A 17,615-nucleotide genomic window follows, 5' to 3' on the forward strand; every position below is an offset into this window, starting at 1 on the left:
AGGTCTTCGACAAGGTACCGCATGGTAGACTGGTCGGTAAGGTTAGATCACGTGGAATTCTGGAAGAACAGCCAATTGGATACACGGTAGCACAGTGGGTTAGCACTGCTGCCTCACAGCGCCAGGGACCCAGGTTCGATTCCCGGCTCGGGTGACTGACTGTGTGGAGTTTGCACGTTCTCCCCGTGTCTGCGTGGGTTTCCTCCGAGTGCTCCGGTTTCCTCCCACAGTCTGAAAGACGTGCTGGTTAGGGTGCATTGGCCGTGCTAAATTGTCCCTCAGTGTTACCCAAACAAGCGCCGGAGTGTGGCGACTCGGGGGATTTTCACAATAAATTCATTCCAGTATTAATGTAAGCCTTACTTGTGACATTAATAATAAATAAATAACCTGCACATCTTTGGACACTAAGGGGCAATTTAGCATGGCCAATTCACCTAACCTGCACATCTTTGGACACTAAGGGGCAATTTAGCACGGTCAATCCACCTAACCTGCACATCTTTGGACACTAAGGGACAATTTAGCATGGCCAATTCACCTAACCTGCACATCTTTGGACACTAAGGGGCAATTTAGCACGGTCAATCCACCTAACCTGCACATCTTTGGACACTAAGGGGCAATTTAGCATAGCCAATCCACCTAACCTGCACATCTTTGGACACTAAGGGGCAATTTAGCATGGTCAATCCACCTAACCTGCACATCTTTGGACACTAAGGGGCAATTTAGCACGGCCAATCCACCTAACCTGCACATCTTTGGACACTAAGGGACAATTTAGCATGGTCAATCCACCTATCCTGCACATCTTTGGACACTAAGGGGCAATTTAGCACAGCCAATCATCTAACCTACACATTTTTGGACACTAAGGGACAATTTAGCATGGCCAATCCACCTAACCTGCACATCTTTGGAGTGAGAGGGGAAATCGGAGCAGCCGGAGGAAACCCACGCAGACATGGGGAGAATGTGCAAAGCCGGGAATCGAACCCGGGTCCCTGGCGCAGTGAGGCAGCAGTGCTAACCCACTGTGTCGCCCATAGGTGCTGATCTCGGGGCTTTGTCCAACCTGGCAAGGGTTGGCCTGGGTTCTCCCATAAAGGGGAGGGGATAGCCTTATCATTTGTAAATGTTTGTACCCCTGGACTCTCTCTCCACCTGGCCAAACTCGCCATCAACAGGCCCAGGCAGCGGGCAACCAAGGGGGGGTCGTCCAGCCCGACTGTCTGCCCCTCTAACGTGGCTATATTTGCAGCCGGGGGTCCAAGGGCACCATAGAGGCCATCCATACTTGTTGGGCACAGCAGGGGCTGGGTGTATTATCAACCTCTTTAATCACATTTTAGTTTCTCACATGTATTGGGATACAGTGAAAAGTATTGTTTCTTGCGCGCTATACAGACAAAGCATACCGTTCATAGAGAAGGAAAGGAGAGAGTGCAGAATGTAGTGTTACAGTCATAGCTAGGGTGTAGAGAAAGATCAACTTAATGTGAGGTAGGTCCATTCAAAAGTCCGATGGCAGCAGGGAAGAAGCTGTTCTTGAGTCGGTTGGTACGTGACCTCAGACTTTTGTATCTTTTTCCCGACGGAAGAGAGAATGTCCGGGGTGCGTGGGGTCCTTGATCATGTTGGCTGCTTTTCCCCGAGGCAGCGGGAAATTAGACAGTCAATGGATGGGAGGCTGGTTTGTGTGATGGATTGGGCTACATTCGTGACCTTTTGTAGTTTCTTGCGGTCTTGGGCAGAGCAGGAGCCCAGACCAAGCTGTGATACAACCAGAAAGAATGCTTTCTATGGTGCATCTGTAAAAGTTGGTGAGAGTCGTAGCGGACATGTCGAATTTCCTTAGTCTTCTGAGAAAGTAGAGGTTTTTGGCGGGACTTTCTTGACTGTTGTGTTGACGTGGGGGAGACCAGGACAGGTTGTTGGTGATCTGGATGATTTAAGTTTCCTTTCTACTTTGTCTTTTGTTTTGGGCGGTTCCCTTCTTTTTGGGGGCTGCCCTTTTAATTTGTCCCTCAGTTTATTTGATTCAGTTTATTCGTTTAGTCAAAAAGATAAGACTCTGTCTCCAAAGACTGGAGTTGTGCTGTAAAAATGCTCGATTCCTGGGAGCCTTTGTGAACAGAGTAGCTTTCATCGATGCTGGAATACACATATTTAAACATTTAGATTGTATTGTCCTGGTCGAGATAGTCTTGGGACGGGGTTTTACGATCTCGCTTGAGTGAGACCGGAAATTCCCGCCCCAGGTCAACGGGACGCTCCGATTCCGAGACGGTAGAATTCCAGCGACAGGCTCATAAACCGACATTGCAAAAACACGGGAGCGAGGTGTGTATGCATGTGTGGAATAAAACGACCCCTTTTATCTTGAGTTTGTTGTGCGGATTATTCATAGAATCCGGACAGTGCAGCAGGAGGCCATTCGGCCCACTGAGTCTGCACCGACTTTCCAACACAGCATCCAACCCAGACGCTATCCCCATACATTTACCCACTAATCCACTGCCCAAGAACTACAAAAGGTCGTGAATGTAGCCCAATCCATCACGCAAACCAGCCTCCCGTCCATTGACTCTGTCTACACTTCCCGCTGCCTTGGGGAAAAGCAGCCGGCATAATCAAGGACCCCCCACGCACCCCGGACATTCTCTCTTCCACCTTCTACCTTCGGGAAAAAGATACAAAAGTCTGAGGACACGTACCAACTGACTCCACTACGACTCTCACCAACTTTTACAGATGCCCCATAGAAAGCATTCTTTCTGGTTGTATCACAGCTTGGTCTGGGCTCCTGCTCTGCCCAAGACCGCAAGAAACTACAAAAGGTCGTGAATGTAGCTGAATCCATCACGCAAACCAGTCTCCCATCCATTGACTCCGTCTACACTTCCCACTGCCTCGGGGAAAAGCAGCCGGCATAATCAAGGACCCCCCACACACCCCGGACATTCTCTCTTCCACCAGGACAAAGATACAGGCGTCTGAGGACACAAACCGACCGACTCAAGAACAGCTTCTTCCCTGCTGCTGTCAGACATTTGAATGAACCTACCTTGCATTAAGCTGATCTTTCTCTACACCCTAGCTATGACTGTAACACTACATTCTGCACTCTCTCGTTTCCTTCTCGATGAACGGTATGCTTTGTCTGTATAGCGCGCAAGAAACAATACTTTTCACTGTATCCCAATACATGTGACAATAATAAATCAAATCAACTCAATTTAGCACGGCCAATCCACCTAACCTGCACACCTTTGGATATTAAGGGGCAATTTAGCACGTCCAATCCACCTAACCCGCACATCTTTGGACACTAAGGGGCAATTTAGCACGGCCAATCCACCTAACCTGCACATCTTTGGATATTAAGGGGCAATCTAGCATGGCCAATCCACCTAACCCGCACATCTTTGGACACTAAGGGATGGATTGGCCATGGGTAAGCTGTTCATTTGAAGATCGATGAAGACTCAATGGGCCGAATGGTCTCCTCTGCACAGTGGGGATTCTACCGCCACCTTGTCGAGGGGCAATTAGGGCTGGGCAGCGATGCCCACATCCCGCGAATGAACATTAAAAAAACCAGTCGCAAGTAGTGACACTGATTAGAAATTTATTAAAAACACAGATACATGACAGATGGCAATAAACATTTATTGAAAGCTCACGAGAGGAGACGTTAAAACTCAGAAACATCCGGCACAGGAGGAGTCCGGTGCGACGCAGCCCCACCCCCCACCCCCCGGTGTTCGGGAGCAAGCAGGGGAGCGGGCGAAGTTTCAAACTCACCCCGAAATCCCCCCACCACGTGCCCGCCGACACAGGGTTAAAAATTGAACCCCCCCCCCCCTTAACATGAGAGACCTGACATCGGATCTGTGCCTCTGGCCCAGACCGACAGGACACGGGGTGGCTGGATACAGGCACGGCTGGATACAGGCACGGCTGGATACAGGCACGGCTGGATACAGGCACACGCTCACGCTCCGAGTGCGTACACGATCAGTAATTTACCAGGTCGGATGTGGCGTCTGATACGTGAATAGCAGCGCGACGGGAAATGAAGATGAATGAGTTTTACAGTCGCCACTTTCTCCCCCCCCTCCCCGAAACAAGAGGACAGCTGCAGGAAGGTCTTGCGAAACATTACTCTCGCTTCTGGCCAAGTGGGTGTCGGTGAAAGAGGTAAATGCTTCTGTTTTTTGAGATTTAGCGGAGTCGATCCACAGCAGTCCGGTTCGAGCTGGAGTCCCGATTGTCACTCACATTAATTCCCCCTCACAGGATAGGGTGTCCTTTCCAGGCCAACGGGCAGGTGAGGGAAGAGGTCAAACCCCAAACGTGAGGTTCACCAGAACGATCCCTGGAATGAAGAGCTTGTCGTATGAGGAACGGTTGAGGACTCTGGGTCTGTACTCGTTGGGAGTTTAGAAGGATGAGGGGGGGATCTTATTGAAACTTACAGGATAATGCGAGGCCTGGATAGAGTGGACGTGGAGAGGATGTTTCCACTAGTAGGAAAAACTAGAACCAGAGGCACAACCTCAGGCTAAAGGGACGATCCTTTAAAACAGAGATGAGGGGGAATTTTCACACACACAACCATCCCTCCCGAGCCCCCGAACCACGCAGACAGGGAGAGAGACTACACCCCGGATCTCCCACCAGCCCAGTTGTCGGAATAACTTCTACGGAATCTGCCTTGCAGCCTCGAGATGTCCCAGCCTCTCTTTCCCGTATACCCGCCCCCCCCCCCCCAGGGAGAGAAAGTAAAGGCTCCAACTCTGCCAGCCAGTCTCCTGGGGTCGCCAGTCTCTGCCTCCCCTCATGCCCACCACAGGAGCCTCGCTCTGCCACTTCCTTATTCCTTTCCCGAGTGTGAGGGCGTGCTGGGACTCTGATCCCCGCCCAGCTAGCTCCACCCTCCTGAGAGAGACCTTGCAGGTCCCCTCTGTCCTACACGCCCTGTCGGGCCTGTGAGACAGTCAGGCCCCCATCACAGAGGTCAAAGCGTGCCATTAACCTCAACACCAGGTTGCAGAGGCCTTAGAATCGCCACAGTGCAGAAGGAAGCCATTCGGCCCATCGAGTCTGCACCGACCACAATCCCACCCAGGTCCTAATCCCACAACCCCTCATATTTACCCTGCTAATTTGGATATTGTGAGCAGTTTTTGGGCCCCGTATCTAAGGAAGGATGTGCCGGCCTTGGAAAGGGTCCAGAGGAGGTTCACAAGAATGATCCCTGGAATGAAGAGCTTGTCGTATGAGGAACGGTTGAGGACTCTGGGTCTGTACTCGTTGGAGTTTAGAAGGATGAGGGGGGGGATCTTATTGAAACTTACAGGATACTGCGAGGCCTGGATAGAGTGGACGTGGAGAGGATGTTTCCACTAGTAGGAAAAACTAGAACCAGAGGCACAACCTCAGGCTAAAAGGACGATCCTTTAAAACAGAGATGAGGAGGAATTTCTTCAGCCAGAGGGTGATGAATCTGTGGAACTCTTTGCCGCAGAAGGCTGTGGAGGCCGGGTCATTGAGTGTCTTTAAGACAGAGATAGATCGGTTCTTGATTAATAAGGGGATCGGGGGTTATGGGGAAAAGGCAGGAGAATGGGGATGAGAAAAATATCAGTCATGATTGAATGGCGGGGCGCCCGCCGATGGGCTGAGTGGCCTCATTCTGCTCCTATGTCTTGTGGTCGCATTCTCTGGCAATTTAGTTCCGCACTCCCTCGAATGTGGGAGTTTAAGGAGGTGATCTCATTGAGAATGGGTTAACTTAATCGAAAGATTTGATGGAAAATGAGAGAGAGACTGGGACTTTTCTTCCCTGGAGCGTAGGAGGCTGAGGGGTGATCTTATAGAGGTCTATAAAATAATGAGGGGCACAGATCAGCTAGATAGTCAATATCTTTTCCCAAAGGTAGGGGAGTCTAAAACTAGAGGGCACAGGTTTAAGGTGAGAGGGGAGAGATACAAAAGTGTCCAGAGGGGCAATTTTTTCACACCAAGGGTGGTGAGTGTCTGGAACGAGCTGCCAGAGGCAGTAGTAGAGGCGGGTACAATTTTGTCTTTTAAAAAGCGTTTAGACAGTTACATGGGTATCGAGGGATATGGGCCAAATGCGGGCAATTGGGACTAGCTTAGTGGTTTAAAGAAAAAGGGGCGGCATGGACAAGTTGGGCCGAAGGGCCTGTTTCCATGCTGTAAACCTCTCTGACTCTATGAGAGGCAGGCTGTTCAGGAGGAGACGTTGGGGAGAATAAGGGGTAAACCTTTAGGACTGAGGTGAGGAGAAATTTCTTCACCCAGAGGGTGGTGAATGTGTGGAATTCACTCCCACAGAAAGTAGTTGAGGCCAAAACATTGTGTGATTTCAAGAAGGAATTAGATATCGCTCTTGGGGCTAAAGGGATCGAGGGATATGGGGGGGGAAGGGGGGGAATCAGGATATTGAATTCGATGATCAGCCAGGACCAGAATGAATGGTGCAGCAGGCTTGAAGGGCCGAATGGCCTCCTCCTGCTTCTAGTTTCTTATAGGACACCAGGAAGCACTTCCTCAGAGGAGGGGGTGGGCGGGATTGGGAATGTCTAACCCGAGAGGGATAGATTTCTATAATAAAGGCAAGATACTGCGGATGCTGGAATCTGAACCACAAACAGAAAATGCTGGAAAATCTCAGCAGGTCCTTGGAGAGGGAGCAGAACGTTGGTTCTACTCTCTTTCTCTGTCAGACCCGCTGAAATTTTCCAGCATTTTCTGGAGTGATTTCTGTTGGGTTGAAGGTTGGGGGGGGGAGGGTTTGAGAGAACAGTACATTTACCCTAGCTAATCCCCCTGAGATTAAGGGGCAATTTAGCACGGCCAATCCACCTAACCCGCACATCTTTGGACACTAAGGGGCAATTTAGCGTGGCCAATCCACCTAACCCGCACATCTTTGGACACTAAGGGGCAATTTAGCATGGCCAATCCACCTAACCTGCACATCTTTGGACACTAAGGGGCAATTTAGCATGGCCAATCCTCCTAACCTGCACATCTTTGGACACTAAGGGGCAATTTAGCATGGCCAATCCACCTAACCTGCACATCTTTGGACACCAAGGGACAATTTAGCACGGCCAATCCACCTAACCTACACATCTTTGGACTGTGGGAGGAAACCGGAGCACCCGGAGGAAACCCACGGAGACACGGGGAGAACGTGCAGACTCCACACAGACAGTGACCCGAGCCGGGAATCGAACCCGGGTCCCTGGCGCTGTGAGGCAGCGGTGGTAACCATTGTGCCGCCCTCGTTAAGCCAATTGAATTGTTAATGGCAGGTGGTGGGACTCTAAATGGATGCACCGTATCCCGTGGGCCCCACGGGGGGACTCGGGAGGGGGGTGTTTAATCGAATCCGATAATCACATTTTGGCTCAAATTTTCTTTAAGGTTTCTGACGCGGTTTGTTTGCGTTTGACACTGTCGGGGCTGCTCTTTCCAATGGTCCTCTGTTTGCTTAATTGGTTAAACCTGAAAAAGAGCGGAAATGGTCGCAGCTTGTGTGTGTGTGTGTGTGTGTGTGTGTGTGTGGGGGGGTGGGGGGGGAGAGGGAGGGGGCAGTGGAGAAAAACGGCCAGAGAATGTGGTTCTGCCGAGCTGCTGTGAGAATAAACTTGCTGAGGGTAAAAGACGAGCTTCAGGCTCAGCCCGTTGCCGCGTGGGATTTAGCATCCAGGAGTGCGGAAACCTCGGCGAGCGACCCCACTCGTTGCGGACACGGTCGCGGAAAGCGGGAGACCTTGCCGAGGGACCTCGCCAGGGGAGTGTCGTGGCCATCCGGTCGGGCGCTGGACGGTGGTGCCCCGCGGGTACGTGTCGACGGCGCGCGACATTCCGCCAACGTCCCGCAAGCCCCGCCGCTGGTGCCGGGAGGCCGCGCGCCCGGCCAGGACTGGGAGTCAGCCCGAGCTGGCATGGCGAAGGCGGCAGGTAACTGGTCGCTGCTCCCCGAGCAGGAACCCCCCCCCCTGGCTGCGGGCGTTCCGTCAGGCTGCGAGGAAGGCAGGAATTTCTGGAGCTCGCGGAAGAGTCTTTCCCGCGGGTCGGTGATGGCGGCGGGAAGGAGACGAATCGGTCGCCGGATCCAGGAGCAGCGAGGAAGCGGAACGATCCGGGGAATTGCTGTTTTTCCTTGCTCCCCAGTCGTCTTCGAACGGTGCGGTGAAATCGGGAAAGTAAAAGTTGGAGTTGGGCAGGGAGCCACGTCGATAATCCCGGCTCCCCTGGGAAAGCTCCCCAAGTGCCAGCTGTCAGGGGAGAGCTGGGAGCCGCGGCAGACACAAGGGGGCGGTGTGTTGGGAGGGGGCTGTCGGTGGCCAGTTCCCCGCGGTCAGATCCCTTCGAGTTCTTTCTTGGGGAGTGGTCTCCTGAACAATAAGATGTGAGGCTCTGGGGAAGAAACGGGACAGCTCAGTGACAACCCGCCTTTCGACAGCAACTTTCCTGCAGTACAGGGCCCCACGGTGCATCACGGGGACAATATCGAACACACGGGGACATATTAGGGGACAGGCGTCCAAACGCTCGGTCAAAGAGGTCAGATTTAAGGAGTGTCATAAAGGAGGAGAGAGAGAGAGGGGGAGGATGGGAGGGAGACAGAGAGAGAGGTGGAGGGGTTCAGGGAGGGAATTCCAGAGTTTAGGGCCCCCCCAGGCAGCTGAAGGCACGGCCGCCAATGGCGGAGCGATGGGAATCGGGGGATGCTCGAGAGGCCGGAATTGGAGGAGCGCAGAGATCTCGGAGGGTTGTAGGGGCTGGAGGTGGTTACAGAGATAGGGAGGGGGTGTAGGGGCTGGAGGAGGTTACAGAGATAGGGAGGGGGTGTAGGGGCTGGAGGGGGTTACAGAGATAGGGAGGGGGTGTAGGGGCTGGAGGAGGTTACAGAGATAGGGCGGGGGTGTAGGGGCTGGAGGAGGTTACAGAGATAGGGAGGGGGTGTAGGGGCCGGAGGGGGTTACAAAGATAGGGAGGGGGGTGTAGGGACTGGAGGTGGTTACAGAGATAGGGAGGGGGTGTAGGGGCTGGAGGGGGTTACAGAGATAGGGAGGGGGGTGTAGGGACTGGAGGAGGTTACAGAGATAGGGAGGGGGTGGAGGGGCTGGAGGGGGTTACAGAGATAGGGAGGGGGTGTAGGGGATGGAGGACGTTACAGAGATAGGGAGGGGGGTGTAGGGGCAGGAGGGGGTTACAGAGATAGGGAGGGGGGTGTAGGAGCTGGAGGAGGTTACAGAGATAGGGAGGGGGGTGTAGGAGCTGGAGGAGGTTACAGAGATAGGGAGGGGGGTGTAGGGACTGGAGGGGGTTACAGAGATAGGGAGGGGGTGTAGGGACTGGAGGGGGTTACAGAGATAGGGAGGGGTTGTAGGGGCTGGAGGGGGTTACAGAGATAGGGAGTGGGGTGTAGGGGCTGGAGGAGGTTACAGAGATAGGGAGGGGGGTGCAGGGACTGGAGGAGGTTACAGAGATAGGGAGGGGGTGTCGGGGCTGGAGGAGGTTACAGAGATAGGGAGGGGGGTGTAGGAGCTGGAGGAGGTTACAGAGATAGGGAGGGGGGTGTAGGGACTGGAGGGGGTTACAGAGATAGGGAGGGGGTGTAGGGACTGGAGGGGGTTACAGAGATAGGGAGGGGTTGTAGGGGCTGGAGGGGGTTACAGAGATAGGGAGTGGGATGTAGGGGCTGGAGGAGGTTACAGAGATAGGGAGGGGGGTGCAGGGACTGGAGGAGGTTACAGAGATAGGGAGGGGGTGTCGGGGCTGGAGGAGGTTACAGAGATAGGGAGAGGGTGTAGGGGCTGGAGGAGGTTACAGAGATAGGGCGGGGGTGTAGGGGCTGGAGGAGGTTACAGAGATAGGGAGGGGGTGTCGGGGTTGGAGGAGGTTACAGAGATAGGGAGGGGGTGTAGGGGCTGGAGGGGGTTACAGAGATAGGGAGGGGGTGTAGGGGCTGGAGGAGGTTACAGAGATAGGGAGGGGGTGTAGGGGCTGGAGGAGGTTACAGAGATAGGGCGGGGGTGTAGGGACTGGAGGAGGTTACAGAGATAGGGAGGGGGTGTAGGGGCTGGAGGAGGTTACAGAGATAGGGAGGGGGTGTAGGGACTGGAGGGGGTTACAAAGATAGGGAGGGGGGTGTAGGGACTGGAGGTGGTTACAGAGATAGGGAGGGGGTGTAGGGGCTGGAGGGGGTTACAGAGATAGGGAGGGGGGTGTAGGGACTGGAGGAGGTTACAGAGATAGGGAGGGGGTGTAGGGGCTGGAGGGGGTTACAGAGATAGGGAGGGGGTGTAGGGGATGGAGGAGGTTACAGAGATAGGGAGGGGGGTGTAGGGGCAGGAGGGGGTTACAGAGATAGGGAGGGGGGTGTAGGAGCTGGAGGAGGTTACAGAGATAGGGAGGGGGGTGTAGGAGCTGGAGGAGGTTACAGAGATAGGGAGGGGGGTGTAGGGACTGGAGGGGGTTACAGAGATAGGGAGGGGGTGTAGGGACTGGAGGGGGTTACAGAGATAGGGAGGGGTTGTAGGGGCTGGAGGGGGTTACAGAGATAGGGAGTGGGGTGTAGGGGCTGGAGGAGGTTACAGAGATAGGGAGGGGGGTGCAGGGACTGGAGGAGGTTACAGAGATAGGGAGGGGGTGTCGGGGCTGGAGGAGGTTACAGAGATAGGGAGGGGGGTGTAGGAGCTGGAGGAGGTTACAGAGATAGGGAGGGGGGTGTAGGGACTGGAGGGGGTTACAGAGATAGGGAGGGGGTGTAGGGACTGGAGGGGGTTACAGAGATAGGGAGGGGTTGTAGGGGCTGGAGGGGGTTACAGAGATAGGGAGTGGGGTGTAGGGGCTGGAGGAGGTTACAGAGATAGGGAGGGGGGTGCAGGGACTGGAGGAGGTTACAGAGATAGGGAGGGGGTGTCGGGGCTGGAGGAGGTTACAGAGATAGGGAGAGGGGTGTAGGGGCTGGAGGAGGTTACAGAGATAGGGAGGGGATGTAGGAGGTTACAGAGATATGGAGGGGGTGTAGGAGGTTACAGAGATAGGGAGGGGGTGTCGGGGCTGGAGGAGGTTACAGAGATAGGGAGGGGGTGTAGGGGCTGGAGGAGGTTACAGAGATAGGGAGGGGGTGTAGGAGGTTACAGAGATATGGAGGGGGTGTAGGGGGTTACAGAGATAGGGAGGAGGTGTAGGGGCTGGGGGAGGTTACAGAGATAGGGAGGGGGTGTAGGGGCTGGAGGGGGTTACAGAGATAGGGAGGGGGGTGTAGGGGCTGGAGGGGGTTACAGAGATAGGGAGGGGGGTGTAGGGACTGGAGGAGGTTAGAGATAGGGAGGGGGTGTAGGGGCTGGATGGGGGTTACAGAGATAGGGAGGGGGTGTAGGGGCTGGAGGAGGTTACAGAGATAGGGAGGGGGGTGTAGGGGCTGGAGGGGGTTACAGAGATAGGGAGGGGGTGTAGGGGGTTACAGAGATAGGGAGGGGGTGTAGGGGGTTACAGAGATAGGGAGGGGGTGTAGGGGCTGGGGGGGTACAGAGATAGGGAAGGGGTGTCGGGGCTGGGGGGGTACAGAGATAGGGAGGGGGTGTTGAAAACATGGGTGAAATATTGGAGATGGACTGGGAGGCAGTGTGGGTCAGTGAACGCAGTGAATGTTGTGTTTACAAGCCCGTCTCCACACAAACCCCCTCCCGCCCCCGTTTCCGCGACCTATCAGGAGGGCGGAACCCAAACTCTGACTTATTCCGAGATAAAGTCCACCTCTCTCCCGTCTCACAGCTCGAGCCAGAGTCCAGTTCCTCAGCCCTCCCGACCCCAGCCCATGTAACAGCCCAAGGCGGTGATGTGCCACGGACTATTCGACCGCAGAGGGCTTCGCAGCAATGTCACGACCTCTGGCCATCGGAATGGGTCTGCGGCCTCCAGGAGTGGGAGACGTGGCCTACCCGAGGGTGGGGCTGGTGAATCTAACAGCGCGGAGCGGGTAGGTCCTCCCGGCGATGCTGTGTCACCATCAGTTTGAAAATCGAAACCTTCGCGAGGCACTTTGCCGTTCAACTACAAAAGGCTTCGCTGAACTCCAGGCACTTTTGAGGCAAGCGGGACGTCAGGATGTGACTGTGGAGAGTGGGTCCAAGTGTGCAGACTGAGACTTAGCTCTTCACTGAATCCCTACAGTACAGAAAGAGGCCATTCGGCCCATCGAGTCTGCCCCGACAACAATCCCACCCAGGCCCTACCCCCATAACCCCACGTTTTTACCCTGCTAAACCCCTTGCACAAATGGGCAATTTAGCACGGCCAATCCACCTAACCTGCACATCTTTAGACACTAAGGGGCAATTTAGCACGGCCAATCCACTTAACCTGCACATCTTTAAACACTAAGGGGCAATTTAGCATGGCCAATCCCCCTAACCTGCACATCTTTGGACACTAAGGGGCAATTTAGCACGGCCAATCCACCCAACCTGCACATCTTTGGACACTAAGGGGCAATTTAGCACGGCCAATCCACCCAACCTGCACATCTTTGGACACTAAGGGGCAATTTAGCATGGCCAATCCACCCAATCTACACATCTTTGGACACTAAGAGGCAATTTAGCATGGCCAATCCACCGAACCCGCACATCTTTGGACACTAAGGGGCAATTTAGCACGGCCAATCTACTTAACCATTTTTTATTCATTCCTGGGCCATGGGTGTCGCTGGCTGGCCCAGCATTTATTGCCCATCCCGAGTTGCCCCTTGGAGGGCAGTTGAGAGTCAACCACATTGCTGTGGCTCTGGAGTCACATGTAGGCCAGACCGGGGTAAGGACGGCAGATTTCCTTCCCTAAAGGGAACCAGATGGGTTTTTCCCACAATGGGTCATCAGTAGATTCTTAATTCCAGGTATTTTTTATTTAATTCAAATTCCACCATCTGCCGTGGCGGGATTCGAACCCGGGTCCCCCAGAACATCAGCTGAGTTTCTGGATTAATAGTTTAGCGATAATACCACTAGGCTATTGCCTCCTCTACAGATCGTTGGACACTAAGGGGCAATTTAGCATGGCCAATCCACCTAACCTACACATCTTTGGACACTAAGGGGCAATTTAGCATGGCCAATCCACCTAACCTACACATCTTTGGACACTAAGGGGCAATTTAGCATGGCCAATCCACCTAACCTACACATCTTTGGACACTAAGGGGCAATTTAGCACGGCCAATCCACCTAACCTGCACATCTTTCAGACTGTGGGAGGAAACCAGAGCATCCGGAGGAAACCCACAAAGACATGGGGGGAGAAAGTGGAAACTCCACACAGACAGTGGCCCGAGGTTGGAATCGAACCCGGGTTCCTGGTGCTGTGAGGCAGCTGTGCTAACCCACTGTGACACCCAGACCTCTGGCGAGGAGATGGATCCCTCGCTGCTGGCTGCTACTTTGAAGCCTGAAACATGCGGCGCTCTTCCTCTGGCCGCCTTACCTGGCTCGTGAATCATGTAGTGAATCCAGCCGGGGCTCTGCTGGACTCCCAGGTTCCTCCATTCGGTCTCGGACATGAGGTGTGTCTTGGGGACCATCTTGGCGATCTTCTTTGGCAGCATGACGTGGCTGTGGGGGAGGGTGGCAGAAAGAGGGGAAACAGAGGAGAAAGGAAAAGGGGTGAGTCACGGCATTCACCCTGCAGAGCGAGGAAAGCCCGGTCTGGCTGGAAACCTGACTGCGATCGCCGTCATATCGCCCAAGACCGGGAGAGGGGTTTCGATTCGAACACTCGGATTTCTCTCCCTTGCTCCAGTCTGCACGGATTCTGTGACTGTGATTCACACACCGTGTTTTCTATGCATCGTAGAAACCCGACAGTGCAGGAGGAGGCCATTCGATCCATCAAACCTGCACCAACTCTCTGACAGAGCATCTTACCCAGGTCCTGTACCCACTATACCAATAACCCCACACATTTCCCATGGCACATCTTTGGACACTAAGGGGCAATTTAGCATGGCCAATCCACCTAACCCGCACATCTTTGGACACTAAGGGGCAATTTAGCACGGCCAATCCATCTAACCTGCACATCTTTGGACACTAAGAGGCAATTTAGCATGGCCAATCCACCTAACCTGCATATCTTTGGACACTAAGGGGCAATTTAGCACGGCCAATCCATCTAACCTGCACATCTTTGGACACTAAGGGGCAATTTAACACGGCCAATCCACCTAACCCGCACATCTTTGGACACTAAGAGGCAATTTAGCATGGCCAATCCACCTAACCTGCACATCTTTGGACACTAAGGGACAATTTAACATGGCCAATCCACCTAACCTACACATCTTTGGACACTAAGGTGCAATTTAACATGGCCAATCCACCTAACCTACACATCTTTGGACACTAAGGTGCAATTTAACATGGCCAATCCACCCAGCCTGCACATCTTTGGACACTAAGGGACAATTTAGCATGGCCAATCCACCCAGCCTGCACATCTTTGGACACTAAGGTGCAATTTAGCACGGCCAATCCCCCTAACCTGCACATCTCCAGACTTGATAGAACAACCCCCTCACTCCAAGAGTTAGCCAAGACTTGTGCCTTGTAGATGGTGGACAGGCTTTGGGGGAGTCAGGAGGTGAGTTACTCTCCGCAGGATTCCCAGCCTCTGACCTGCTCTGGGAGCCACAGTATTTATATGGCTGGGTCCAGCTCAGTTTCTGGTCAATGGTGACCCCCAGGATGTTGATAGCGGGGGGGATTCAGCGATGGTCACTGGTCACCTGGGTGGCCAGCCTTGCTGATTGGTGGGGCAGAGCGGATTGGCGCTCCTCAATCTCCCATCAGGCAGCATCATGGGGAAAGGGGCCCTCGCTGGGAGGGCCACTTCCGATTAGAGGATGGCTACTTCCGGTGGCACCCCAGGGTCATTTCCGGATAGAGGGCCAATTCTGGGTCCACATCCGGTTAGTTCAGGGCTACTTCCGGTTTTAGCAGTGCTACTTCCGGTGGCACCAGAGCCACATCCGGCGGCGGGAGCAGCGCGTTCAGGGCTTTGCCTTGAGGCGGGAGCGGCGGCTGAGGGGTTAAACCCGGAGCGGGCCGCGGGCAGGGCGGCGGCGGCGGGGTGAGGGCACTGCCTGACAGACTCTGACCCCGGGCTGTGTTACCCCCGCTCTCACCGGTACTCGAACTCCCCGTCCCGGTATCGCTCCGAATAATAAATCTCGTTTCTGTCCATCGCGCCAACCGCCGCCTCCGCTCCAGACAAACCCGCGCGCGCTGCCCGCCCATTGGCTGCCCACAGCCCCGCTCCCATTGGCTGCGCACTCACCCGGCCCGCCCATTGGCTGCCCACAGCCCCGCTCCCATTGGCTGCTCACTCACCCGGCCCGCCCATTGGCTGCTCACTCACCCGGCCCGCCCATTGGCTGCGCGGCCTCCCGCCCCCATTGGCTGCTCACTCACCCGGCCCGCCCATTGGCTGCGCGGCCTCCCGCCCCCATTGGCTGCTCACTCACCCGGCCCGCCCATTGGCTGCGCGGCCTCCCGCACCCATTGGCTGCTCACTCACCCGGCCCGCCCATTGGCTGCGCGGCCTCCCGCCCCCATTGGCTGGTCATTCACCCGGCCCGCCCATTGGCTGCCCACAGCCCCGCTCCCATTGGCTGCTCACTCAGCCCGCCCATTGGTCCCGGGTCCGGGATACACCCCGCCCATTGGCTGCCCCGTCTCCCTCTCCCATTGGCTACTCTGACACCCCGCCCCCATTGGCTACTGACAGAGCTGCGCTCCAATTGGCTCAGGACCCGAGACTTTGGCTGCTAAGAAACCTGCACTTCCATTGGCTTAGCATTCGAGATGCAGCTCACCCATTGGCTGCTCACTCTTCCCCCCCCGCTCCTATAAGCTGCTGGGAGACCTCCGTTCCCATTGGCTGCTGAGACTCGGCCCCCCCCTGATTGGCTCCGGGAGACACAGCCCGCCTATTGGCTGCTGATAACCGCCTGTTCCGATTGGCTGTGTAACCGCTCATCCCACCTCGCTATTGGCTGCTGTCAGTCCCGCTCCCATTGGCTACCGTCCTGTCCGCCGTCCCCCCCATTGGCTGCTGATCAGCGCGCTCCCATTGGTCGCTCTTTACCCGCTCCTATTGGCTGCCAAGTTGTCACCCCACCTCCCAATTGGCTGCTGCCCTTCCCGCTCCCATTGGCCCGCCAGCCCGTCACTCCTCCACTCTCATTGGCTGCTGTTTATACACTGCCCCGCTCCCATTGGCCTGTTGTCCAGCCAGCCTCCTCCCCCATTGGCTGGTGCCCTTTCCCCAGCCCCTATTGGCCAGGGGCTCTGTATGTGAAGCCTCCCCATTGGTCAGCCCGTCCCCTCCTCGCTCCCATTGGCTCAGCTGCCCATTGCCTCCAGTGTCAGCAACCTTCCCTCAAAAACTTTCCCAAAATCAACAAACTTTTCCAAACTTTTTTTGAAACAATCTCAAAACTTTTCCCAAACTTAAAACCTTTATCCAAACTTCTTAAAATCTTTTCCCAAACTTTATCCAAACTTCTTAAAAACTTTCTCCCACTTTTCCCCCACTTTTCCCAAACTTTTCCCAATCTTAAAACCTTTATCCAAACTTCTTAAAAACTTTTCCCAAACTTTTCCCAAACTTAAAACCTTTATCCAAACTTTTCCCAATCTTAAAACCTTTATCCAAACTTCTTAAAAACTTTCCCCCGCTTTCCCCACGCTTTCCCCAAACTTTTCCCAAACTTAAAACCTTTATCCAAACTTTATCCAAACTTCTTAAAAACTTTTCCCAAACTTTTCCAAACTTAAAATCTTTTCCCAAACTTTATCCAAACTTCTTTAAAACTTTCCCCCACTTTTCCCCCCACTTTTCCCCCACTTTTCCCAAACTTAAAACCTTTATCCAAATTTTTCCCAATCTTAAAACCTTTATCCAAACTTCTTAAAAACTTTTCCCAAACTTAAAGCCTTTATCCAAACGTTATCCAAACTTCTTAAAAACTTTTCCCAAACTTTTCCAAAACTTAAAACCTTTATCCAAACTTCTTAAAAACTTTCCCCAAACTTTTCCCAAACTTAAAATCTTTTTGCAAACTTTTCCCAAACCTAAAATCTTTTTCCAAACTTTATCCAATCTTCTTAAAAACTACCCCCCACTTTCCCCCCACTTTCCCCAAACATTTCCCACACTTTTCCCAAACTTTTCCCAAACTTAAAACCTTTATCCAAACTTTATCCAAACTTCTTAAAAACTTTTCCCAAACTTTTCCAAACTTAAAATCTTTTCCCAAACTTTATCCAAACTTCTTTAAAACTTTCCCCCACTTTTCCCCCACTTTTCCCCCACTTTTCCCCCCAGGTTTCCCCCCACTTTTCCCAAACTTAAAACCTTTATCCAAATTTTTCCCAATCTTGAAACCTTTATCCAAACTTTTCCCAATCTTAAAACCTTTATCCAAACTTTATCCAAACTTCTTAAAAACTTTTCCCAAACTTAAAGCCTTTATCCAAACGTTATCCAAACTTCTTAAA

The 17,615-nt window shown here is 53.6% G+C and overlaps 1 protein-coding gene across 2 annotated transcripts; it reads right to left on the reverse strand.

Moving 5' to 3' along the window:
• Window positions 1–3,621: 3,621 nt before the first annotated feature.
• On the reverse strand, window positions 3,622–15,319 carry LOC144487414 (cyclin-dependent kinases regulatory subunit 1-like). Of its 2 annotated transcripts, none has more exons than XM_078205506.1 (3): window positions 15,239–15,319; window positions 13,540–13,667; window positions 3,622–8,466 (listed from the first exon to the last, which is right to left on the reverse strand). In XM_078205506.1, the coding sequence occupies exons 1-3, from the start codon at window positions 15,295–15,297 to the stop codon at window positions 8,408–8,410; spliced, it is 246 nt and encodes an 81-aa protein (XP_078061632.1). In that variant the 5' UTR covers window positions 15,298–15,319; the 3' UTR covers window positions 3,622–8,407. The 2 variants fall into 2 exon arrangements, with proteins under 2 accessions (XP_078061632.1, XP_078061631.1); XM_078205505.1 differs by lacking the exon at window positions 15,239–15,319 and adding an exon at window positions 14,840–14,928.
• Between the last annotated feature and the right edge of the window lie 2,296 nt (window positions 15,320–17,615).

This window comes from Mustelus asterias, unplaced genomic scaffold (assembly GCF_964213995.1).
Source record: "Mustelus asterias unplaced genomic scaffold, sMusAst1.hap1.1 HAP1_SCAFFOLD_782, whole genome shotgun sequence".
Taxonomy (NCBI): Eukaryota; Metazoa; Chordata; class Chondrichthyes; order Carcharhiniformes; family Triakidae; genus Mustelus; species Mustelus asterias.

Bases quoted from the DNA above. Each gene is read 5' to 3' on its own strand.
- LOC144487414 (XM_078205505.1), bottom strand. From the start codon at position 14,913: ATGATGCTGCCTGATGGGAGATTGAGGAGCGCCAATCCGCTCTGCCCC. The intron at 13,668-14,839 runs GTGACCAGTGAC...CCTCCCCCACAG, and splicing joins CAGCAAGGCTGGCCACCCAG to CCACGTCATGCTGCCAAAGA. The intron at 8,467-13,539 runs GTAAGGCGGCCA...TTTCTTCCCCAG, and splicing joins CTACATGATTCACGAGCCAG to AGCCTCACATCTTATTGTTC.